General features: G+C 48.6%; 1 protein-coding gene across 5 annotated transcripts in view; it reads left to right on the forward strand.

Annotated features, from left to right (window-relative positions):
* The window catches only part of PEMT (phosphatidylethanolamine N-methyltransferase), a 157,237-nt gene extending 132,306 nt beyond the window's left edge, over positions 1 to 24,931 (forward strand). For 4 of the 5 annotated variants that reach the window (XM_007656627.4, XM_007656632.4, XM_007656619.4 and 1 more), the window contains exons 6-7: positions 14,767 to 14,841; positions 24,387 to 24,931. In XM_007656627.4, coding sequence (XP_007654817.1) covers positions 14,767 to 14,841; positions 24,387 to 24,474 — 163 coding nt within the window. In that variant the 3' untranslated portion in view covers positions 24,475 to 24,931. Of the gene's footprint in view, positions 1 to 14,766; positions 14,842 to 19,082; positions 19,440 to 24,386 lie in introns of those variants that run through there. The other variant, XM_007656620.4, reaches the window with a different exon arrangement.
* Positions 24,932 to 25,631: the final 700 nt, after the last annotated feature.

The raw sequence follows: 25,631 nt of genomic DNA on the forward strand, positions 1-25,631 counted from the left end.
CACGACCTCTCTCTGGGTCCTCAGCCCTCACCCAGCAGAAGGGCTCAGACAGCCAGACCGGCAGGCGCCCCCGATCCGGGCTCTGCCTCTGCAGTCTGAGAGGCGGTGCAGGTCCTGGGGACTGAGGAGAAGAATGAGGGGCGATGGGCCATCCGCAGGACCCGGCCCTCCCTGCGCTGAGCCGTCCTACTGCTTTCTCCTCTCCCGGTTAGCCTCCAAGCAGAAGTTAATGAGGCCTCTACAGGACTGAAAGGAAAATCGAAACTGACAATGCAGCAGAACCCCCCGGATGGCTCGATGCAGTGGCAGGGGCCCGTCCTAGGGATTGCTCGAGGCCCATTCAGAGAAGCCTCCCAGCAGAGGCCAGAAAACGGCTCTCACTGTTTGTCTGGCTATAAACCCTGCAGCCCGTACACCAGACTGGGACCTAAGGGCCATACCGTGGGGCAGATCCTCGCTGAGATCGTGAGGGGGAAAATGCGTGATCGGGGAAATGACTCCACTTTCACCTCCCAGGCACCTGCTGGGGAGTCACTCATGTCAGAACAGCTTCTTGCTGATGCGAGCGATGCTGATAACTTCGAAGGCTTATCCCTGACCCAGAGAGCTATTCAGCCAAGCCCGTTAGTCTCAGCCGCCAAAGGTCCATTTCTCTTCCACTTAGGCTCACGGAGTCAGTCTGCGAGGCTGCAGTTCAGCGGCGCCCTCCCCAGCGGGGTCCCAGGCTGTCCACTGCTCCCACCCAAAATGGCTCAGCCACGGTTCGAAAACAGCCTCGAATGGCTGCACGCTGCCAAAATCCTCCTATTCAAAAGCGAGCTGTACAAATGGTCTTGGGAAGGAAATTGAGGTGAATGTATTAGTTTTAAGTTAAAAACATGTTCTTTGCAAAGCATATAAATGTAAAAAAGGCAAACTCGTGAAATCAGAACTAGAGCATGACTGCAAGTACACGTGCTAAAAACAACATTAGCAAATACACTTCGAAACAAATAAGAATGCATTTGGATGGCAGCAAATAAATATGTTACAAATAAATTGATAAATGCGCACAAATAACAGATGAAATCAGTTTGATGACGCTCCCTTGCACCAGGATACCAGCTTGGCAAATGCTGTCTTCAAGGGAAGTCGTTTTTTCCTGGTACAAAGTGGTAAACATCCTCCCAGCGGCCATCTGACACGTTCAATTTGGGGCAGATTTTAGGCAGATCCACACTTCTTCAAGCTCAGCTTCCCCATCTGTAAAATGGGGGCAGAACTAGGCTGTGATAACTTAGGGTCTTTGACATGTGGTTAATGTCGCCTGGCATGATTTTTGTTCCAAGATGCCGTCGTCCTCAGAGGCAGGCAGGCTGAATAGCATTCATGTTTCAATTTGAAAAACACACGCTGACCTATTGCAAGATGCAAAAAACAGCCAATACAGCAAAACCTATTGAGCATTCATGCATTTCTAGAACACTTCTATTCACAGCATCCTTGGAACCTTCTAAGCAAGGGATGCAGCATATTCTAAGTCAGGTTTCCCGATGTGCCCCAAGTAGGTCTCCAGTGGCTTTGGTGCTGCCATTTTGCATTTTTCCAAGGATGCTGGAGCACGGACAAAAACATACTCAAGCTGAGTTACTGCTACTGCTGCTCTTTCTTCTGTCATGCATTTCCTGCCCCTCACTCACCGTGTACTTGCTGCAGATAATAGTGGAGGTGGGAACCTGAGCAGGAAGGTGGTAGCAATAAGTGTTCAGAAATAAGTGAGTAAACCAGTGTTTGGAAAAATGGTATTCTAGTGGCCACTGATGCACTGAGAGACTTGGGCCTCAGTTTCCTGATCTGTGAAATGCGTGCTTTCCCCCAACTCTTTCCCACCACCTTGGAGATCTTATAAATGCCAGTTAGTGGTGCTTGTAATTCTTCAGGCACCTTTAAATGGCATTTATAAGATTTCCAAGAGTTACTCTGAACTTCCTGGAAGAAAGGTATTCTCAATCTTATTATGCTGGAGTACAGAGAATACTCCTGGGCATTATGCTCATTTTACAGGTGGGAGAGCTAAGATGCAAGAAGTTCAGTGACACTGGAGCATAGCAATTCCCTGTCAGAGCTGACACCGAAACCCAAGCTTCCTCACACACGGAGTGATTCTTTCTCGAAATCCATGCTTCTGACTGCTAATCACACTGTTCACTCACAGCACCAAAAACCAGAAGAATTCTCCAGTAATTCTGGGCTGAATTGGGTTGGTTGTCTCCCGCCCCAGCAAATCCCCATGCCGTGCAACTGGATGGGATAAACTGGGTCCTTAAAAGTCCATAGTACATTGGTCGACTGCCTGGGGCCCTCGCTGGTTTTGTGCCTTCTGGGGTAATGAGAAAATTGAGAAGCTGCTATGGGCTTAGCAACAGCCGATGAGTCCATAAAGCTGGGGACCAGGAGAAAGTGATTATGCATTTGTTTTAAAATCTTGTTTGCACCTTTCACTGTCTTGTTTCCAGAAGAAATGTATATGTGTGTCTTGGGAAAGAGAAAAGGTATCAGAGGAGAAGTGTGGTCTATTTACTGGCACTCAAGGATTTCCTAGTTTAAAAAGTTTCAGATACCTTTCCCTTCATCCCAGTCTAGCGGGTAGTTCCTGAATTCTTATTTCAGTGCCTATCTGCAGAAACCACATTACCCAGACATCTGTTTTCCCATCTGACCAGTTATCCAGACCAAGGCTCGGGCTGGTCTTCAAAAACATTGTTATCAAACAATCGATCGATCGTATTAATTGAGCGCTTACTGTGTTCAGAGCAGTCTACTGAGTGCTTGGGAGGGTACAATATGAAAAAGGCGGTCATCATGTTGGTATAGCTCGGGCATTTCTATCCAAAGAGCCAAGTCCAACCTCAAACATTTGTCTAAACATCCGATTTTCCAGCCTAGTGACAGTCCAAGTTGGTTTGAATAACTGGTTTTTTTTCCCTGATTGAAAGTAAAAATTAGGTCCCAAGCCTGAGACCCCAAGATTTCCTTCCCCTCCCACCCACCACCACCAGACACCAGATCAATCCCAACCCTTTTCTTCTCACATTGCCTGGATTCTGTTTCAGTTTGGAAATGGCCTAAGCCCCTCGACTGAGTGAACATGGAGATTAATCGCTTTTATCTACTCTTATCCCACCCCAGGAGATACCATGTCCATCTAAGATGGAGTCAGAGCTATTTGCAAAGCTTGGGTTACAAGGCAATGCCCTTGTAGCCAACTGCCGGAATAAACACGGGCTGTGAGTTTCCATCGCTCTCGACCCCTTACCTTCCCCGAGTGCCCCGACTTGAAGGAGCCCGGAAAGGGTTATCATGGCTTATCGTTCCTGCACTGCTAAACCAGCATCCTTAGAGAACCAGTTTAATCCAGCCCGAGGCCAGAGCCAGGATCGGCAGATAATTGTAGAAATAAATCGTGAGACTATTTGACACCCTGGCTACTTCGAGAACAAAAAGCAGAAGTGGCTTCTCTGCTCATCAGCCTTGTTCATTACTGAGTCGCGTTGGTGGTGTGCCCAGTTAGGCTGTGCCCAGGAGAAATATTTGGTCCTGAGTATTTTAGAGCTCCAGTTTTGATTTTCACTAATTAGAGCCCGCTCACTCTGCCTTGCTGTCAAATAGCAGAACTCGCCTCTGGGTTTGAAAGCAGCTCTAAACCCTAGGACTTTTAGATACACAGTCTGAGTTTTAGAGATGAGATAATTCTTCACCTAATCCAACTGGAAGGAGTGCTAACATGATAGTCTCTTATCCTGGTCCCTGGGATTGTTCCAGCTGATGGTTTAAATTCTATTCCTTAAATCCATCATGCCAATAGCGGCTTTCTTCATCATCATCATCATCATAGGGAAGCAGTGTGGCCTAGTGGAAAGAGTGGGGCCTGGACGGTCAGAGGACCTGGGTTCTAATCCTAGCTCTGCCACTTCATTCAGTCGTATTTATTGAGCACTTACTGTGTGCAGAGCACTGTACTAAGTGCTTGGAAAGTACAATTCGGCAACATATAGAGACAATCCCTACCCAACAACGGGCTCACAGTCTAGAAGAGGGAAGACAGACAAAACAAAACAAGTAGACAGGTATCAATGTCATCAATAGAAGTAAATAGAATTATAGATATATACACATCATTAATAAAATAGAAAAATATGTACATATATACACAAGAGCTGTGGGGCGGGGAGGGAGTAAAGCAGAAGGAGGGAGTCAGGACTATGGAGAAGGGAGGAGGAGCAGAGGAAAAGGGGGGCTAGGTGTGGGAAGGCCTCCTGGAGGAGGTGAGCTTTCAGTAGGGCTTTGAAGAGGGGAAGTGTGCTAGTTTGGCAGATGTTAAGGAGGAAGGGCATTCCAGGCCAGAGGTAGGACGTGGGCAAGGGGTCGACAGCGGGACAGGCGAGAACGAGGCACAGTGAGGAGTTTAGCACCAGAGGAGCGGAGTGTGCAGGTTGGACTGTAGAGGAGCAAAGGGAGGTGAGGTCTGCTATGTGACCTTGGGCAAGTCACTTAACTTCCCCATCCCTGTTATCTCTAAAATGGGGATTAATACTCTGAGCCCCATGTGGGACAGGGACTGCATCCATCCTGATTAGCTTGTAATCTACCCCAGCACTTAATACAGTGCCTGGCAGATAGTAAGCATTTAATAAGTACTATAAAAAATCATCATCATCAGTATTTGCATACCTGTTTTGTGCAGGGCACTGTCCTAGGCATTTAAGTTCAGGCAGTAGAAGTAAAAAGTCCTTGCCCCCAAACAACTCACAGTCTAATGGGCGAGACAAGGAATCACGGATTTGCCAAACATTAATGGGCATAAGGTGAAGAGTCTAGAGTCATATTATTGAAGTCAGAGGGCAAGCACAGAATATTTGAGTTTCTGAATGTTTCCTGCTGGAGCAAGCTTCCTTTCCTGCAGCTCCATTGACTAATAATAATAATGTTGGTATTTGTTAAGCACTTACTATGTGCAGAGCACTGTTCTTAGTGCTGGAGTAGATACAGGGTAATCAGGTTGTTCCACGTAAGGCTCACAGTCTTCATCCCCATTTTACAGAGGAGGTAACTGAGGCACAGAGAAGTTAAGTGACTTGCCCACAGTCACACGGCTGACAAGTGGTGGAGCTGGGATTCGAACCCATGACTGTACCACAGGTGTCACCTACACATTTAAGAGGGGCAGATTTTTCATTTTATTTGGGATGGGAGTGGATCCTGTCTCTGCCACTCGTCTGATGTGCATGACCTTGGACAAGTTACTTAACTTCTCTGTACCTCATTTACTTCGTCTGTACAATGAGGATTAGGACTTTGAGCCCCATATGGGACATGGACCGTGTCCAACCTGATTGGCTTGTATTTACCCCAGCGCTTAGTACAATGCCTGGCACATAGTAAATGCTTAACATGAAACAGTAACTAGGATTTTTTAATACATGAATTAATCAAGCACACCGCCCCGTTTCACCATCTGTTAGTTGTCTCTGGGGCTCTCAGAATTCACGTACAGAGCAAAGTGAGAACTTTACAAATGAAATCAAAGTTGCCACTGCAGTAGAGGGCCAATGGTGACCATTCGGCTCGCTCCAGAGTCTTGAGGCGTAACACTGATGCTCGCATTTTGGGGCCCTGGGCCTGCCCTTGTCAACAGACAGCTATTTGTTCCAATTTAGAAGAGAAGGCAAGGTCATCCCAAAACCTGAAACAGCACACCTGGGGAAAAATATTATCTGTTCTATTGCCAAGGTCAGGGGCTTCATCAACCCACTCCACTTCAGCCTGGAAACGGAAAGGAAATCGGAACATCCCGCACTGTGATTAAACGCTCACCATTAATCAAAGATTGCCTTGCTTATTGTCTTCCTGTCTCACCAGTTCCTCTGAGGAGAATCCCCTCTGATGTTGCCGACATTTTCAGAAGTGGCAGAGGCCTGCCAGCTAAAAAGGGACTTTGGGGTGATGTAGGTCCACCCGGGCTTTCTTCTATGGTCACGTTCATTTGTTTGTACCCATCTAACTCCCAGGTCTGGTTAACTGGACCTCTCTCAGTCCCCCCATTAAGCACAGTGCACCCATGACACAGGCACAGTGGTCTTTCTCAGCACACTGTAGTCTGAGTAGAACCCGAAACTCATCACTCTTGAAAGGAGCTGAGATTAGACTGTAAATATTCATCTGCCTCTAGTAGAATGCCAAGAAGGTATGGAAAAGAGAGAGGGGGAGATATATATGTAGAGAGAGACAGAGAGAAAGAGAGAGAGAAGAGGCAAACCATGGACCAAGGTCTCAAGTGAAGCAAGGTGTCAGAGGGGGCAGGATGCAGCAGAGATGCAGTGACTTTTGTTCTCTATCTCACCACCACCCTCATCGTATCTTAAAATTGCTCAGCCAAATTATCCTCACTGGGGTCACCAGTGTGGCACTGCCTTGTTAAACACAATTCATTTAAGAAACAATCCTGATTGATTTAGGCACTCACCTCCCTAAAGGCAGGGGGCTGTACCAGGCGACCCTTTGAGGTTCCCCACTCCAGCTCTTTGATTCTAAACTACTCTTTATGTGAGTCACTGTGGAAGTCATGGTAGGTTGCTGGCCTGCTAATGCCAGGGGTGAGATGTCATGGTGAGATGTCTTACATTTAATAAGTCTTGCCTCAAAGTCAGAGTTGCTATTTTGAAGAAAGTAGGTCAGCCTACACACACCACACATACACACACACCCTTCATTTAATCCCTCCGCGCTTTAGGCAGCAAAGAGCTGGAAGGAAAGGTCTCCTTGCCCTTGTACTCTGAACCCCTTTGCTACCAACTGATGGAAGTTTCTCTGTCCAACTCAAGGCTTTTACTGAAGGAAAGAACAAGTTGAAGGAAGCTTAATGTGAGCAAAAGAGTTCAGTAGCTACTGGGTGATTAAATTCAGGAACAACCAGAGGATTGCTATCGCTGGATTATTTAAAAAAATACGTGTGTGTGTGTGTGTACGGGCCTGGGTTCTAGTCCTGGCTCCACCACATACCTGTTGTGTGACCCTGGGCAAGTCATTTAATTTCTCCGTGCTTCAGTTCCCTCATCTGCAGAATGGGGAGTCAATGCCTGTTCTCCTGCCTACTTAGACTGTGAACCTCACTTGGGACATGATTATCTTGTATCTTAGACAGGCGCTTGGTACAAAGTAAGTGCTTAACAAATATCACAATTATTACCACTGTTGTTATTGCTATCGTCATTATTTAGATTATCTCCTACAGGAAAGCAGGGGGTTGGGCTAAGTGACTTCTTGAGGTCCTTTTGCAGCTCCAGGCTCTAATGATTCTCCCTCCCACTTCCCAGGAGAGTACTTGAGCCTTTCAATTTATGGCAGAAGCTTAATTCATGATCAAGCCCTCCAAACCTGGCTTCTTAACAGCTCCTGCCCTCTATCATCAAGGGGCTCCAGCTTTCCCCAGTACCCGCATCAAAGGACTGTCCCACCTCCCTGATGGATCGCCCAAGTTTTGCCATTTTCTTTGGCCTAGGAGGCTTCACCTTTCCTCAATACCTCCAGTGACAGTCTTCCCCTCTTCTTCCTGGCAAGACCCCAGGGCACCTTCAGATGTCTGGCTCTCAGACTGGATCCCAGCAGCCCTACGATCTCGTAACTGGTTATTTTTTTCTCCTTTCTCTGCCAGAGGCCCAGCTGCCTCTGATGAGCACCACCTGGTAGCCCCTGTTCCCTCACCTACTTCCTTCCTACCAGGCCCCTAGGGAAGTCCACTCAGCCTCTCCCTGCCTTTCTTAAGTTCTTCGGGCCTCGTCCAGCCAACACTGCAGGAGGTAAAGTGTGCCCTAGCCTTAGATCTTTGGCCAGAAATACCCTCTCATCATCCTTACTCATCTACTTCTGGGCCCAGGAATCCCCTGTCACAGAGGTTCAGGATATTTTTGGACCCCATAAAGGCCCAGGAGCTGATCAAAACAGCCCCACAATGTGACACCCAGGTCCCCGATATGCAGGATGAATGTCCAGGAGGAGCTGGAGACAAGGGGGCGGGGGGGCTGATCACCGAGACTACAGTCATCACCACTTCCCTCATACACATGTGACCGCACAAAATATTTCCCAAGAGAAAATGGATCCCTTTTCAAGGATAGTTTATTTTTTTAATTATCTGTTTCCATTACTCTTTTTAGGGTTTGGATTTGAGGTGGGAGTTGAAGGATAGGCAGTGGATATTATCGGAAAGACAGAGAGGGCTACTGAACTCAGCTCCTATCCCAAGAAGGACCTAGAAAGGCTGGGAAGTTTCTGTTTCCCCTTCAGTTAGGCTCTTGTCCATGCAATAGGATTGGGAAATCTATCTCCCTGGAGATTATGTTTCCAAAGCAGGGTGGTTTAAATCATGCTAATTGGGTGCAGTGGAAATGCAGTCAAATTATGCCGTTCTTCTACTTCCAACATCTGATCATGCAAATCTGTACCTTTTTAGATCAGTCAATAAGGACACCTGATTTAGCATGTTTTAGGAGATCAGGATAGAGAGCCAAGCTGCCCTAATGAAGGCAGGATAAATAGAAATGAAAGGGTGGAAAATGAGAAGGTGGGTCATTCCAGTTAACGCACAACTACTGGGGATTGGGAACCTAAAAACCCTTTCCTATTCCTGGTCCCCCAGGACAATCTCACTGCTAATGGGGAGGGTGGAGGAGCATAATAATAATAATTGTGTTTATTGTATTAAATACCATAATAGTATTATTATTATGATATTTGTTAAGCACTTTCTACGTGTCAAGCACTATAATAATAATGTTGGTATTTGTTAAGTGCTTACTATGTGCAGAGCACTGTTCTAAGCACTGGGGTAGATACAGGGGAATGAGGTTGCCCCACGTGAGGCTCACAGTCTTCATCCCCATTTTACAGATGAGGGAACTGAGGCACAGAGAAGTGAAGTGACTCGCCCACAGTCACACAGCTGACAAGGGACAGAGTCGGGATAACTAACTGCCGGGATTGTTACAATTAGTCGTATTTATTAAACACTTACTGTGAGCAGAACACTGTACTAAGCACTTGGGAGAGTAAAATATAACAATAAAAGACGCATTCCCTGCCCACGAGCTTACAGTCTAGAAGGCTGGGGAGACGTATTAATATAAATAAATAAGATATGTTGGACGCAGTCCCTGTCTCCTATAGGACTCACAGTCTAAGGAGTAAGGAGAACATTTAATTGCCATTTTCCAAAGGGAAGAAATAGAAGCCCAGAGAAGTTTAGTAATGTGCCCAAGGTCACACAGCAGGCAAGTAGCAGGAATTGCAAGCCTGTCATTTTGGCGGCTCTGGTAGAACACTTGGTGCGGGGGCCAGTTGAAACTCCAAGTTGAGATGGAGATAGGGATAAATCTTCCTGGCCCGTGCCCGACCTCCGTCCTCACAGAGAAGCAGGAGTTGGCTTTCTTCTCCTTGTTCTTTGCTTGAAGCTGCTTCTGCTGGCCAAGCTTTGCTCATCTGCGCTCTGTTCCAGTAGACAGATGGGATCAATGCTCTCTGGAATGGAGAGGAGCAGCTAGAGCCACAAGAAAACTACATTAACCTTAGCCCCTTTGAGTGGGTGGAGGTTGAATTGGGCAGCCAAAACCTGAGATGCTGAAGTAAGAACCCCTCCTCCCTGTCCCTCTCCCAGCTCGCTTCACTCTTAAAGGCCACTTGCCGGCTTGCTTGGCCAGCTCACACTGGCTTTGGCCCAAAGGTGCTGTGGTTCACCCTTCTCCTGAAACAGTCCCTTAGGGCTCACCTCCCACTGTCTCCCTCAACCCTGCCGTTGGTGCTTGTAGTAAGGAGGCCTCATTCTAGAGGCAGAGCCAGGAGAATCCTGATGAAACCACAGCTGAATGCCAAGTACTCTCCCAAGTGCTTAGTACAGTGCTGTACACACAGTAAGTACGCAATAAATACGATTGATTGATTCATCGACTGATTGATTGCAGAGCAAGGAACTCTGGGAGCCAGTGGAACACTGTAATTGCTCTTCCTAGGAGGGGCAAGTAGCTTCAATCTGAACTGAAGGAGATTTTTCTTTTCTCTTTCTGCTCTAGGCCCTATGAGTGGTGTTCTTCTGCATCCCAGGCTGACTGCTCCTCTAATAATAATAATAATAATAGTGGGATTTGCTAAGCGCTTACTATGTGTCAAGCACTGTTACAGCCTAATCAGGTTGGATGCAGTCCCTGTCCCACATGGGGCTCAAGGTCTTAATCCCCGTTTAACAGATGAGGTAACTGAGGCACAGTGAAACGACTTGCCCAAGGTCACCCAGCAGACGAGTGGTAGAGTCGGGACTAGAACCCAGGTCCTTCTGACCCCCAAGCCCGTGCTCTATCCAGTAGGTCATGCTTCATCTCTACGCCCCGATGGTCGGGAAACAGAAAACAACAGACAAGTGGCAGAGCTGGGATTAGAATCCAGGTCCTTTTGATTCCCAGGCCCAGGCTCTACCCAATAGGCCACACTGCTTCTCCTCATCTTCTCTGAACCAGAACTGCAGCCTCCCCAGAATTCTCCACCTTCTTCCGGGGACTACCTCCATCAGCTATTTTAATATATGTGTGGTCTGTCGGTTCCAAAGGCGTTGTTGTTGGAGGAAATGGGAAACTCACAGCGCTGTTCTGAGTATATTTTGAAACCCAGGAAAGGATTCTTAGGGCTTTACCCTTTGGGAGAAGTGGAGGAGGAGCCCAAGGATGGAACAGCTGCTTTTCATTTAATGGACCTGGAAGGTCTGGGGCTCCAGGAGCAGGTCAAGAGAGCAGTTACGAGCTTTGAGCTATGGGTTTAGGGAAGCCACAGAGTCCATTAGACCAAGCAGATGGGAAGCTTGAGAAGCCGCATGGGCCTGGGAGTCAGAAGACTCTGAGTTCTCATCCTAGCTCTGCCACTTGTCAATTCTGTGACCTTGGACAAGATATTTACCTTCTCTGTGCCTCAGTTGCCTCATCTTTAAAATGGGGAAAAAGACTGTGAGCTTTTATCTACCCCAGTGCTTAATACAGTGCCTGGAACATGGTAAGTACTTAACAAATACCTTAAAGAAAAAGGAAAAAATGTTTCATGATTGTGGCTGTTAGCCTCACCTCACCCCCTGTTTAATTGTGTGGCCCTGAGAAAGCCTCAATATTCTCCTTTGAGTAAGAGTGCTAATCTACCTCACCTCCCTCATAGGTACATGGCAGAAAATAACTAACAGATAATAATTATGGTATTTGTTAAACACTGCTGTGTGTCAAACACTGTACTGAGCATTGGAGTAGATACAAGATAATCAGGTCCTCCATGATGCTCACTGTCTTAGCAGCAGGGAGAACAGGTATTGCATCCCCATTTTGCAAATGAGGGAATTCAGGCACAGAGACATGAAGTGATTTGCCCATGGTCAGACAGCAGAGTGGGAAAGGTGTTGAGAAGCAGCGTGGCTTAGTGGAAGGAGCACGGGCTTGGGAGTCAGAGGACGTGGGTTCTAATCCCGCCTCTACCATGTGTCTGCTGTATGACCTTGGGCAAGACACTGAACATTTCTGTGCCTCAGTTACTTCTTCTGTACAATGGGGATTGAGACCCCATTAGAACAGTGCTTGGCAATAGTAAGAATTTAAATACCATAATTATTATCATTATTATTAGGATCCAGGTCTTCTGACTTCCAGGCCTATGCACTTTCCACTCGGCCACGCTGGATAAATGTTCAGTGGTAATTGGCCCCTGAATTTGATTTTCATCTACGTGTTGTAGCTAGACGCCCATAGACTGGCTCTTTGGAGCCTCAGTGAAACAAGCGGTAAAGTTAGTTTATCCAGATCATTCAAGCCAAAAAAAAATGTGGGGAATCCCTTAGAGACATCCAAAGCTTTGAAGATGTTAGTTCAACCCGGCTTCCTTCTTCAAGAGGCAGCCCAAGGCTCTCCCTTTCTAGGGGAAGAACAGGAGAAAAGAAGAAGCCTGTTCCCAGAAGTGAGGGATTGAGTCAGTGGGCCCGGCCTACTGCAGTCACAGAGGGTGACTCCCAGGCACCCTCCAAGGGCCATGCTAATCTGGTGTGCCCGGGCCCCAAGTCTGGGAAACAAACTGGCCTGCCCTCAGAGGAACTTGTGTAGCGTAGGACTGAAAGGAGCCTCAGATTACCATCTGGCCAGCCTCCCATCTCCAGGCCCCTCATAGAGGGCATTCAGCCCGCTATTTAAGGCCCAGAGCGTTACCGGCTCCGTCAGTAAAGCATTGGGCCGAATTCCCCCTCCAAGAAGTTCAGGAAGGCATCATCAAAATGGTCAATTTATCTACCCCTACTCTTCCCTTTGCTTTAGCCCTCTGTGCCCTTGCAAAACCTTTCTTCTTCCCTCTTCCAGAGTGGATTTGTTTATCCGTTTGCTTTCCCGTTAATTTTTTTCAGTTCAGGGCCCTGACGCACATAACGGCATGGCAGCCAGAGGAATTTCCCCTCTGGATTGCTGCCACAGCTCGAGGCCCGTCCAAGGAACCACCCTCCCCGCAGCTCCCGAAGCCACCCCAGCCTGGCCTCCCCACCCTCCCTGGAGCCTGAGCATACCAGGCCACCCTCAGCGGCAGCAGAGGCTGCTGGAGTCTGCAGGGAGATGCCCAAGGGAGAGCACATGATTGTGGGGCAGAAACCATTCTCACCCTTGATTTCCTCCCTACTATATGCACCCATTTGTTCACCCACCCCAAACAAAGATGTATATAGGTTATAAATTCCCAGCCCGCTTCCCAAACATCCCCAGATGTACACCCATACTCACCTCCACCCTATTACATGTACACATCCTCCCCTGCATGCTCACCACACTCACATATACACTTGAAACATATACTCATTACATTCATACACACACATATGTATATATTCATGTAAAGACACCCATATTTGTGCAATCTGTTGAACCTCCAGATCACACACATATATTCACATAAACAACATATGATGGGAGACACACATTCATGAAGGACACACAAGTTCACATGCAGTAACAAGAGAAGCTTGTTTCCTCTCAGGCAAGGTTTCTGAAGCATGTTTCTTCTCCCAAGGTGAACTTGGGAGAAACAGAGAGTGTGAGCTGGGAGGTAGTGGGAGAAGAGAGTGGATGAGTAAGAGGAAGAGATGAGTGATAAAACTGTCTCCAAAGCCTATGGTCAGGAGTTTCTATATGAGGCAGAGAGGGATGGGAAATCATGTGTGGCTTTTTGAGGAGTGGGGAGACGTGCAGAAGAAGATTTCAACAAAGTAAAGGTTGCTCCTAAGTCAAACAACTTTTTGCTTGTTATTTGTTTCTTGAATTGAGTGAAGTGGGAGGAGTAGTTATGGTTCTAAAGGCCAGAGCGCGGGGTTGGGGAGTTTCAGGTTCTGATTTCAAATCCCAGCTCTTCTACTGGGTGTTTGATTGATTGATTGATTGTGTGAATTGGGTCGTCACTTCCTCTCAGCTACCTCTACTGAACAATGAAGAAAATAAGCCTTACCCTTCTTATCGCTTCAAAGTGTTAAGAGGCTAAAAGGAGGTCTTGAGTGAAGTTTAAATTGCAATACCATTTAAATGAATAGTGAATACCAAGTGGTTCACATACTCCTGCCCGCCAAACTGACTTTGATGTGATGCTGGTTATGTATTTGCTTCCCCCATCCTTGTCCCCACCTTCCTTTTCCCCTTTATCCTGTCAACCCTCCATCCCCACAGCTCTCTTGAGTCCCCTGGGCGCTATGAGATCCTCATCTGCACAGGAAGTGGGGTGACCCTCTTCCCCCTCCATGTCCCTTCCTTCTGCCCAGATGTCTTGTTGGGGGGTGGGGAGGGGGTTGTTCTCAGGGAGGGACAGAGCTGAGGTTGCCAGATTTTGTATCATGGGGTCACCAGCAGCAGGGGGAGGGGTGCAGGGGAGACCTGGGAATGGGGGAAGCAGGTTTGGGGTTTTGGAATGCGGGAAAATGGAATGCAGGGGAGCTGTGGGGAGTGTGGAAAGGGAAATGGAGTGAATAAAGAAAAATAAATGCAAAACCTTACCAGAAGGACAGGATCCAAAGCCATGTAGGGTTGTGTCAGGCATTTGGGCGAACAAAAGACACCCAGCTCTCCTTTGGACCATCTGGATGGAGGAGTACCTTAAGGTGGAGTGCCCCGGGCCAGCTCTCAGGCAGTCAGGCAGGTCCACTTTGTGAGCAGTCGGGAGAGCGTTTGCAGCGTAGGCCTGCAAGATGACAGATCCACGACCCGGGCCCGGAGGCTAGCGGGAAGCCTGCCCCGTAGCCGTGGGTGAAGACGGAGAGCCAATCAATCAATCATTTGTATTTATTAAGTACTTACTGTGTGGAAAGCCAGCCAAGTGACCTTAATAATAATAATGTTGATGGTATTCATTAAGCTCTTACTATGTGTCAAGCACTGGTCTAAGCGCTGGGGTAGATATAGTCTAATCAGATTGGAACTGGTCCATATCTCATACTGGGCTCACGATCTTAAACCCCATTTTACAGATGAGGTAACTGAGGCACGGAGAAGTGAAGTGACTTGCCCGAGGTCACCCAACAGACAAGTGGTGGAGCCAGGACTTCACCTCTGTGAAGAGGATGCTTCACCTCTGTGCCCCCATGGACAGAAAACAAGGGCGCTTGTCTCAAGAAGGGGAGAGGCCTCTTGAATCTCCTAGGCCTATTCATTGGTGGTCTTAACCCACATTGTGCTTCTTTCCTCTCAAACGCAGGAACGCGAGCCCGACGGGACTTGTGCTGACGGCAGTCGTGGCTGTGACGTACATGGTCGCGACTTTGTTTGAGGGGTGAGTAACCCAGAGTTCTGCACCCTCTGGGTCAGAAGAAGACCCAGCTCACCTGTGCTGCATGTTGTTTTCCTAAGAGAGGTAGGGGAGAGAGAGCTTCGCTCTCTCTCCCTCCTTAGCGAGGCCTGTTGGTTGAAGCAGCAGCAAAGTGGCTTCACAGTTTATCCCCTGGGCCCGGCAATCACATGCCCCCTTTATTCCTCCAGATAGCTCATTTGCTCCAAACCACAGGTGAGGTCGTTCTACAGAGATAAAAATCAGGGGTGCTGGTGCTTTATATAGTCACCCCACTACTTGCTCTGAAAAATGACTCAGATTTCCCATGCCATTCACCAGGGGAGTCGGTCTAAGCCTATTCCATCGGAGCCTAAGTTTCAGGGTGATCAGGGCGATTCCTCCAACAGGCAGAAAGTGTACATTGAACATGGGATGAACGGAACCAAGGGTGAAAGCAGATAATAAGAAAGGCGACCAGATGGCCTGCATCAGGCAGGACAGTTGTGACTTTGCTCACCCTCCCTCTCCTGCCTACCCCCGAAAAGGCAGTCGGCGGGACTGGAAAGAAGGTCTTGCTTCTAAATACAGCCGTAGTGGCAGCAGCCGCGGTGGCGGGGAGGGCAGGGATGGCAACGCAGAGCAGGCAGGAAACAGCAGGAACAGGAAAGGGAAAAGAATAGCTGCTAATGCCGCCCAGCCAGGAATTACCACCTCCGCATCCACCTACGGCTCCCAGCCCTAGGTAGGAGCATCCGTGGACGAGAGCAGCACCAGCAGCTATGGTGGGCATGGTGGCCACAGTGACTGCATTAGCCACTTCACTTCTCTTACTTGCTCCTGTGGGTCTCTTCCTAGTCCAGCGAATGTGTGTTTCTGTTCCCATCTGGTGTCTCTGTGGATGTACCTCTCTCTGCCTGCTTCTCTCTTTCTCTTCTTCTCTAGCAGCGTGGCCTAGTACAAAGAGCCATGGGCCTGAGAGTCAGAGAGCCTGTGTTCTAAGCCCAGCTCTGCCACTGGCCTGTTGTGTGACCTTGGACTTAAATTCTTAACCGCTTAACCACTTAACTTCTCTGGGCCTCAGTTTCCTCATGTGTAAAATGAGGAGGTTCAATCCCTGTTCTCCCTCCTAAATAGACTGTGAGCCCCTTATGGGACATGGGACATGGTGTGTCCGACCTGATTATTTTGCGTCTACTCCAAGCATATAGTAAGCATTTAGCAAACACCACAAGTATCATTATCATCACTATTTGTCCCTTAAATTTGAGTTCTTTCTTTGTATTTATCTCTATTCTATTTCTCTTTGCTGTCCTTTTCTTTCCTACCACTGTGTGTACCCTTGGCCATCAACTAGAAGGTCCCTCCAAACCCCCAGCCCTCACCCCATTTTGAAGTCCAGAAAATATGGCCACCTGAGTTGTCTTTTGTCTTTTTTTTGCTTATTTATAAACTTGTCACTTGGTTGACCCAGTTGGAAAGGCTGACAATGTGGGTGGAAGGCAGCGTGGCTCAGTGGAAAGAGCCCGGGCTTTGGAGTCAGAGGTCATGGGTTCAAATCCCAGCTCTGCCACTTGTGTGACTCTGGGCAAGTCACATAACTTCTCTGTGCCTCAGTTACCTCATCTGTAAAATGGGGATTAAGACTGTGAGCCCCACGTGGGACAACCTGATTCCCCTGTGTCTACCCCAGCGCTTAGAACAGTGCTCTGCACATAGTAAGTGCTTAACAAATACCAACATTATTACTATTAAACAAAACTTTGTCATCCAGCTAAGCATGCTGTGTGCTTGTTGCCATTTGGATTAGGCTTAGACACTTTGCCACATACCTGCACTCTCCAGGCATTTAGTAGTAGTAACAATAGAATTTATTAAGCACTTAATTTATTTATTAAGTGTGTAGGGCATTGTCTTAAGCGCTGGGAGAGAATACACAGGTGGGAATCAGATCAGTTAGGTGAGTCCCGAATCCCCCATTTTGCCTCGCAAGAGTAATCACACTACTTTGTTAGTTTCCAGGCAAAAAATTCCCATCACCCACGAGCCAATGGACCAAACTGGAAGTCACAGAGATGGCCAAAGGCTGTATCCGTCAAGCCCCATTGGAAAACCTTCTCAGTAAACAAAACAAGCAATACTCCAACCTGATGTGTTCACATGTACCTATTTTTACAGATAGCATAAGCACAGCTACTGCCTGGCAGGATAGGGATTCTTTGTGTACATAGCAGCCTGCATGGGTGGCTGCAATCAACAGTTTTAACTGTGTACGTCAGACAGCTTCAACTAAGCCAGTGTTCAGGGCAAAGGGACAAAAAACCGAGAAGGGCTCAGTGGGTCTAAGAAGTTGGGGAAGGGACACCTCAAGGGCCCTGAGAGGAGGCCAAGAGGCTGGGGAGGCCCTGAGGCTTGTCTGGGAGTCAAGAAGACTAAAAAGTGGGAATTGTAGGGAGCAAAGAGTACAGAATTGACAGGAGAAGTACTGAGCAGAGACAGGAAACGGGCAGGGGTGCACACATGCAGGGAGAGAGAAGGAATCAATCAGTGGTACTTATTGAATGCTTACTGTGTGCAGAGCAGTGTACTAAGCACTTGGGAGAGTACAATATTACAGAGTTGGTAGATACATTCCCTGCCCAGAAGGAACTTGGAGTCTAGAGGAGCTTACAGTCTAGAGGAGCTTAGAGTTTAGAGGAACCGGTTCCCCGCAGTGATTTTGTGGGTCTCAGCAGGAATCACCACATTCCAAATGCATGTCCTTCTGGAGGGGTGGAACAGGAATGAGAGTGTGGGACACAGTTAGGAATGTTTTCACCTCTTCACTGTCGATGCTTCTAGGTGAGGGCAGGGATAGCAAACAAACACCCATCTGACCTGGCCCCACCGCCCCGTGGAACTGACAGAGGTGTAGGAAATAAATCTCATTTCTGCTTCCTGGACTGGTGGGTCCCCTGAGCCACTTCACTGGGCATTTGCCAGCCTGAGGAACATAAGCCAGGCCGGCAGCAGGAAGCCAAGGCCTCAAAGCGTACAAACTCAAAATTCCAGATCCCAGTAGTTTTTCTCTGGAAACTGGAAAGCCATTCTTTGCCCCACCCTCTGCTTGGCTCCCTTCCTCTCTCCTCCCTGCCTGCATTTCTGAAAAATTTCTTTCCTCAAGGCCCAGCCATGAGAAGAAGGCTTTGGTCCATGGGCCCAAAGCTTCAGGGAAATTAGAGAGAGGTTGGAGGAAAATCTGACAAGGAAGTGGTCCAGAAGAAGTGCCTAGTGGATAAACCACAGGCCTGGGAGTCAGAAAGACCTGGGTTCTAATCCCGGCTCTACCACTTGTCTGCTGTGGGACTTTGGGCAAGTCACTTAACTTCTCTGTGCCTCAGTTACCTCATCTGTTAAAACGTGGGACATGAACGATGTTCAACCTGATTAGTTTGTTTCTTCCCCATTGCTTCATACAGTGCCTGGCACATAGTAAACGCTTAATAAGTACTATTTTTTTTTGAAGTGCCACCCCCTGAGCGTCTGCTTTTCACTCCCATTTGTGAGACTACTTGGGATGGGGGAGGGGGCGGGGGAGTCTATCCTTGAGGAATATTGCTCGGCACGTAGGGCGGCTGCTTCAGCAACTTGCTTGTGTTCCATAGGGATAGTGAGATGGGGAGGGAGAGAGATAGGACATTTTGGAGAGGAAGAGAACATGGCCTTGGTGCGTGGAACCAGTGGAAATTTTTCAGGCCTCATAGAATCTCTGGGCGAGTCAAGGTAGGATGCTTTGGAGTGGGAGAGAACACAGCCGTGGTCATGGGTGGAGCCAAAGGAAAGTTTTCAGGCCTCATAGAAAGTCTGGAGCAGATGGGAATTTACTCGCAAAAGTAGCCAGGCTCCTCTCCCAACAACACTGAACAACCTGTGGGGGTCAGACCTGGTCCCCAAAGCTGGGGTCATCTTCTACTCAGAGCACATGGTCCCCTCAGTCCTGGGAATGTGGGCCAGCCAGCCGCAGACTGCCGAGGTGCCCAGCTCACCCCTCCCCCGAGGAGCCGCCCCACCCTCTGGGCCCATAAGCAGGGAGTCACGTCTCCAGGGACAGGGGAGGGGGACTCTGCCGTCCAGCCTCTGAGAGAGAGGTGCCCTGGGAGGGGGTCGGGTGTGGTTGGCTTGGAACCCTCGGAGTCAGGAGAGGAGATGGGGTTATCAGTTTAAGAAAAGCCAGTTGATGACTTCTCTCATCTGTGCCCCTCGAATAGGCCTTTCACCGAAGAGATCTACCAGCAGAAAGCGAAAAAAATGAAGAATAAGTAACCGCAGTGGTGTTTGTGTGGCAGGGCAGGGAATCAGAGTCGCCAAAGCCAACCTCCTGGACCGCCCCCCCCCCCCACAACCCCCTCCAGGTTAGGGAATTTCACAGGAGAAGAAAAATGCCGTCGACGGCCTGAGGACCCCAGCCCCTCCGCCCAGGGTCCCCACTCAGGTTCCGGTGAGATTACTGCCACACAACACTTGGGGTTGTGGGGAGATGGTTGGCCTCGAGCCCTAAATAGCTCCCCCGCCCTGAGTCCCCTGTTTCTGAATTTAATGTTCAATAAATAATCTCACTTCTTTGACTTCCCTCGTGCAGCATCATCAATTGGTTATTGAGCCCCTTCCTCTGCAGACCATCGTCTTAGGCTCTTGGGCAATGGTAAACAGGTGCGCCACCCTCTTCAATCAGGAAAAGAGGTACCTGACACCCTGAGGGTACCCGGGCAGCCTGCGGCTGAACAGTTAGAAGAAAGGGAGGGAGTCTCCTCAGGGAAATGCTCGTGGCCGAGCCTGGCCTCAAGTTGGGTCTGCTTGGGGCCGGGTACCCCCAAGCCTTCCGGCCCCTATGCTTCCAGACAGGTGAACGCAGAACTTCTGTTCACTATGACGCACATCCCAAGGGCCAGGGCAGGGGCACCTGTTGGAACTTGGTGGCAGGGTCAAAACCAGCAGAAGGAAATTGTTCTGCCCACAGCAGGTGGTTAGCATATGAAGTTGTTTACAACAGGAAGTTCTGCGGTTTAATAATGCCAGCAAGTTCAGGAAAGGTTCGAGTAAATTTGGGGTTGGGAGATCCATATTGGGTTTCAAGCTGGAAATATTGGTTAAAAAAGAAAAAAAGGAAAAGGAAAAAGTGAAGGTTGACAGATAGTACATCTCTGGCCTTAAGGATATAATGTTTAACAGAGAAACCATGGCTCAGATAGTTGCTCCCAGAATCCCTGGAGCTCGAATCATAGACTGAGTGGACCATCAGTCTGATCCAACAGTGGCATTGCTTAGGTTCTTCTGTAGCCCCAAGAAATAGAGTCTCCCCTCTTATGGGATGGAGCACAATTAGAGAAGTTGGCCTTTTACAGAAGGATGAGCAAGTCCACAATTGTGTAGCCTGGATTAGGATACAAAACTGCTCAGTCCACAGATCTCTGCCTAACCATCATTTAAGCTCTGGGCCTGGAAAGTTGCATAACCCTGCCCAACCATTCTTACATTGTGGTGTCCCTCATACTCCACCTGCTCCCTTTCTTCTCTTGCCCCATCCTAGTTGGCTGCCAATTTCCTGGCTCTGTGCCCTTAGAGGACCGTTTTTCATTCCTGTAGCATCTATGGAAGTCATTCTCTTTCCCCCCGTCCCAGCTGAGAGGAATCCACTGAGGGGCCTGCCATTGGAGGGACCTGTGATGAAGTCTCAGGACCCCCATCCAGGTCCTTTACCCCTTACATGAGCATTCCTCTGAGTAGTTTGCAAATAGGACAGCTTCTCTGTTTCCCCTTTGAGATCTTCTCACCTTATTAGACCAGTGGTCCCCTAGGCCCTCCTTGTGCTATCTAATTTTATCAAGTCATTTATAGCGGACAGGCAGCCGCGGAACCAATCCACGTAACCCTCCTCGCATAGTTTGCAGAAAGAAGTCTGTTTCTGCTCATTTGTTCTCTCCCTTCCTCCAGCTTCCCCTGAAGGAAGATCCAGGGTGTTTTACGTGACTTGAGGTGGGGAGGTTTCAACCTGGCACCTGAAGGTTTCAAGGTGCCCCCGGGCTCCCCTGTCCTCCCCAAGTTTATTGCCAGAAGGGGCTAATAAGAAGTATTTTTACTTTGGAAGGGCCAGTGCTCCAAGGTGTGTAGTGTGAAACAGGGACAGAGCCCGCAGAGTGGCCTGAGGGAACCCATTCAGCCTCATGGCTGTGGGCCATTTGCCTGGATAATGTGGATGGTTCTGAGGTTTAACAAAGGTAACAAAATGGCCAGACAGAGTGATATCATCCCTGACACTTGGAGACCATGCCTTACTCCCCAGTCAATCAGGGAGTCAGTCAATCAGGCAGGCAGGCAGCCAGCTAACATGCCTGGGCAGAGCCCTCAGAGTGCCCAGCCCTAGCCGAGGCATCCTCCATGACCAGAGGCAGAGAACTGTGTCTCAGTCCCAAGGCAGCCCCGTTCCCTTCCTCTCCTCTCCTAGCCCCTACCCTATTCTCAAGTCTCCCTCCTTCATTCTGAACCTGAAGCCTACAAGGAGGAATCTCTAGGGAAATGGGCACGGGCACCCACTACAGACCCCAGAGAGCTGCTGCCTCAAGCAAGGCCTTCTTTCTCTCCCCGCTGAAAATGATACCCCGGGAACCATCAAGGAGCTCAGGAGGGAGCACGGTGGGCAGGAGTGAAGGCCGTGATGTCCTTTCCCAAGCTTGGGAGAGACCCTGAGTCTCCTGGTCCTGCAAGGAGCTGGCAATGGATGTCATCATCAGTGTTTTTATTGAGTACTTACTGTGTGCAGAGCATTGTACTAATGGCTTGGAAGAGTAAAATACAACAGATTGGTAGACACATTCCCTGTCCACAAACGAGCTTCCCGTCTAAAGGTTGTCCCTGCCGAGGGGCTAGGGGTGCTCCTGGTCAGTGTTGTTAGAATTGCTGGGGGCGAGGTCGGGCCTGGCTCTTTCCCTTGGCCATGTCAGGGAAAAGGCAGTAGTCAATGAACCACCACCTGGCTTCCCTTTTCATCCCTAAAACCCCAGGCAAGAGGAGGTCCCTAAACACTTCCTCTGCCTCCTCTCCCTTGACTTGTCTAGCCCTGTTCTCCTCAGACCCAGGTCTCTGGAAAACAGCCCAGTTGGTGGCCACTCCCAGGGAGGGGCCAGGGGCTGTGGTAGCTCCAGGCAAAGCCAGGCTTTGACTGCGAGTCCCACCATTTGTAGACTCCACTAGGCAGCAATTAGAGGAGGGAAGGTCCCAGCATGCCTCCCCCTCCCCCTCCCCCTCCGGCTAACGGGCCCAGATCCTGCTCAGCTCCCTGGCCGAGAGCCTTTCCCGTTGGCTGGAAATGATCCTCACTCCCCCTCCCACTCACCTGCCTACCTGCTCAAGATTCCTGCTGCAGCCTCCTCTGGGAGGCGATGGATGTGTGCTGGGAAGGTTTGGGAAGGTGTCTGTTAAGGAGTCGAGCAAGAGGAAACGTCACTGGTGAAAGCAGTGGGAGCCGAAGCCAACCCAGAAGAAAGAAAGAATCTGAAAAAACACCAAATTGTTCCAAGATCTTCACTTGGGGAAATCAGTAGGTGGCAACTAGACTTTGAAGGACATATGGAGGGTACGGCAAAAGATGGGAAATATAGAAAATGCTGGAAGTTTTCATTAACTCTAGGAACAAAATTTGGGTATTTTGAGAAACTCCCTTCTTATTTTTGTTTTCAAAAATAATGCTGATTGTATTTGTGCAAAATGAGTAGATGCTTCATCCACATAGAGAAAGTGTGGGAAAAAATGTGGGAGGCAGACTTACTCAGATTCATGTCTCCCCTTGGGAAGTTTATGACTTATTTCTCTCCCAGCAAAGAGCACGGGTCTGGGAGTCAGAGAACCTGGGTGCTAATCCCAGCTCTGCCACTGCCTGTTGTATGATCTTGGGTAAGTCACTTCACTTCTCCATTTCCTCATCTGTAAAACGGGGATAAAATACCTGTTCTCCCAACCTCTTGGGTTGTGAGTCCCAGGTGGATCAGGGCCCGTATCCCGCCTTCTTACTTTATATTTAACCCAGTCCTTAGAACAGGGTCTGACACATAGTAAGTACTTGAAAATATTATTTTCATTATTGTTGTTATTATTATTATCCTAAGTGGAGATGTCAAATCAGGAAGAGGAAAATTTATACAGATCCATTTCCTTTTCCCCACCCCAGCCCATGATTCCATTTTCTTTTGGTACCCAAATCTGTTCCAAGAAAGCCACATTCTGAATATTCCTAGCTCTTTCTTCCGGTCTTCTGAGAAAGAACAGAAGAGACCATGAAGAGGGAGTGTCACCCAAGAAGGCTTTTTGGCAAGCGCTCCATTCCTCTAACACTCGCCAGCTGAATTAAGCTCCCTCAGTCAGGATATCTAAAGAGGTTTGCTATGGAAACCACCCACTTCCCCTGGGCTCTGCACCTTTTAGAAAGGACAATACTAGTTCCTAGAACTCCCTACTTCCTCCATGCTCTCCCCCATCCCCATCTCCACTCCATCCTCACTGACCCCAGGATGTTCTGTATATTCTGTTCTCCGCTTCCCTGTAGTTTCTCTCAGATCCTGGGAAAGTAACCATCCCCTTTTTCCTACCCCACACTTGAGCTGGCCCTGAGATCTCAGCAGCCTGCCAATTTGCAGCGTGGCCTAGTGGGTGGAGAACGGGCCTCGGAGTTAGAAGGACCTGAGTTCTAATCCCCGCTCTTCCACTTGCCCACTTTGTGACCTTGGGCAAGTAATTTTACTTTTCTGTGCCTAGTTACCTCATCTGTAAAATGGGGATTAAGACTGGGAGTCCCAGGTGGGACAGGGAACCGAATCCCACCCGATTTGCTTGTATCCAGCCCAGCACTTAGTACAGTGCCTGGTACATAGTAAGTGCTTAACAAATACCACAGTTATGTTATTTGAAAATAGACCTTGGTTCTCGGCCACTTATGCGATTGAAGCCGAAGGCCTGAACTGAGAGCAGGATGGGCAGAATTCAAAACACTCAACAAGCGGCAAAAAGATCCAGTTGCCAACATGAAGAGGGGAGTCACGAGGAAGAGAAGGGACAACAACTTCCTCAGGAGACCTGGAGAGAATTTGGACTTGAGCAGCCATCCCTCCCTGGCACCACAACCTTTTGGAAGCCCAGAAACTGAGGAAGATGTCTTGGTGTCCATACCCAGCATGCTTCCTGACTGGCGAGTGTCCAACCTCCCTGCAGCCCATTCCCTGTTTCAAATGTCACCAGGAACCTGCTGATTGCATTTATTTCACTTGTAGGGAGGAGAATACAATGTCAACCTCAGTAGGGTAATACAATTTCAGTCCTGAGAGGGAGTTCCCCTATTATGCAATTTGTTGGGTGGCAAAGAGGATTTATAATGGATGAACAAAATGATGAAATAAAGCGTGGGCTTATGTCAGCTAGACAGATACTGTTTTGGACAGGACACTTCCAGTGGTCTAAACTGGCCGCCTCTAACACTGATTTTTCTCCTTTTTTTCCGCTCATGTCCAATTTGCACTTCATTACAGCTTCTGGAAGTTGAAGAAGTTGACACTCAGAGAACTCGATAGTTCCGGCAACAAAGAATTAAAGCACACACAGCATCGTTATCTCTGACTTTTCTCCTAGCGATGGCAATTTTGTATTTATTTTCATAAAGAATCATTTCCTTTCCTTGTAAACATCTGATCCTGAGATGTTGACATTGCCTCTCTATTTTTAGATAACTTGTCTACAACCCTTAACTCCTGTTTACTGGCAGCTTCTAAAATGACCTGGTTCCCATGGTAACCCAGGGGGAGTTTCGATGTATTAGGGAGCTCATTTATGTCATAACTCATTATTGTTTAATCAATACTAAAGACCTGAATGCAGTTCCAGAATTGGGGCTTCGAACAGGAGAGCTGGAACATAACCATTGGTAATGGACAGCCGCAATTCGGAAAGGTTTTGTGGACTCTACCCCGCTGCTTAATCAAAGCTGTTTATCTTAAACCAGCCCAAGGAGTGCAAGTTGGGTAAAATAGAGGGTTTTGGCCTCGTTCAATAAACGTAGGAGGCATGTATGGCTCAATGATGGTTGAACACATTCTCCATTCTAACTCCTTTTAGGAAGAAGAATTTTGAAATTCAGGAAGAGATATTGAACACAGGGATAAGCATTCTTCCTTTCTGTTGAGGAAAGTGGGAATCGTTTACAGTGGAGTAGGAAAGAGGGTAAACTTTGGGGAGACCTTCCTAAGGGTTGAGAGGCCCTAAAATGCATTCAAGTATGGAAGTGGTGGAGTCTCCAGGAGCTTTGGGGAAAAGGAGGCTTTCCTGTGGCTTAGGGAGAGAGACTAGGTGATCCCTCATACCCCTTCCAGCCCATTGTGACCCGGACACAGAGGTGACAGCTGGAGGCGTGGACTCTCTGAGTCTTGAGGCACCATGGGACCAGTGACCCAGAGGGCTCAGGGTGGTAGGATGCCCAGGGGCCAAGGCCGGCTTGGGGCTTGAGCTGCCCTTCCCAATCAGAATGCCACCCGGAACAACAGACTCTAGCTGCAGCCCTCCTCGCTGGCCGGCACCTCTCTCCTGGCATGTTCTTAGTAGTGACTTTAAAGAGGTGAAGGAGGGCAGGTTCCGGGCACAAGGACCCAGGTACCAAGACCTCTCAGCCTTTAGGTCAGTTGCCAGTCACGGGATCAGGGTGGCAAATCCAACCACTCACCAGAAGGGCTGGAGCATGGGAGAGCAGACAGACTGGGGTTGGCTGCTTCAGCTCCACCGCC

Source organism: Ornithorhynchus anatinus, chromosome 2 (genome assembly GCF_004115215.2).
Source record: "Ornithorhynchus anatinus isolate Pmale09 chromosome 2, mOrnAna1.pri.v4, whole genome shotgun sequence".
Classification (NCBI taxonomy): Eukaryota; Metazoa; Chordata; class Mammalia; order Monotremata; family Ornithorhynchidae; genus Ornithorhynchus; species Ornithorhynchus anatinus.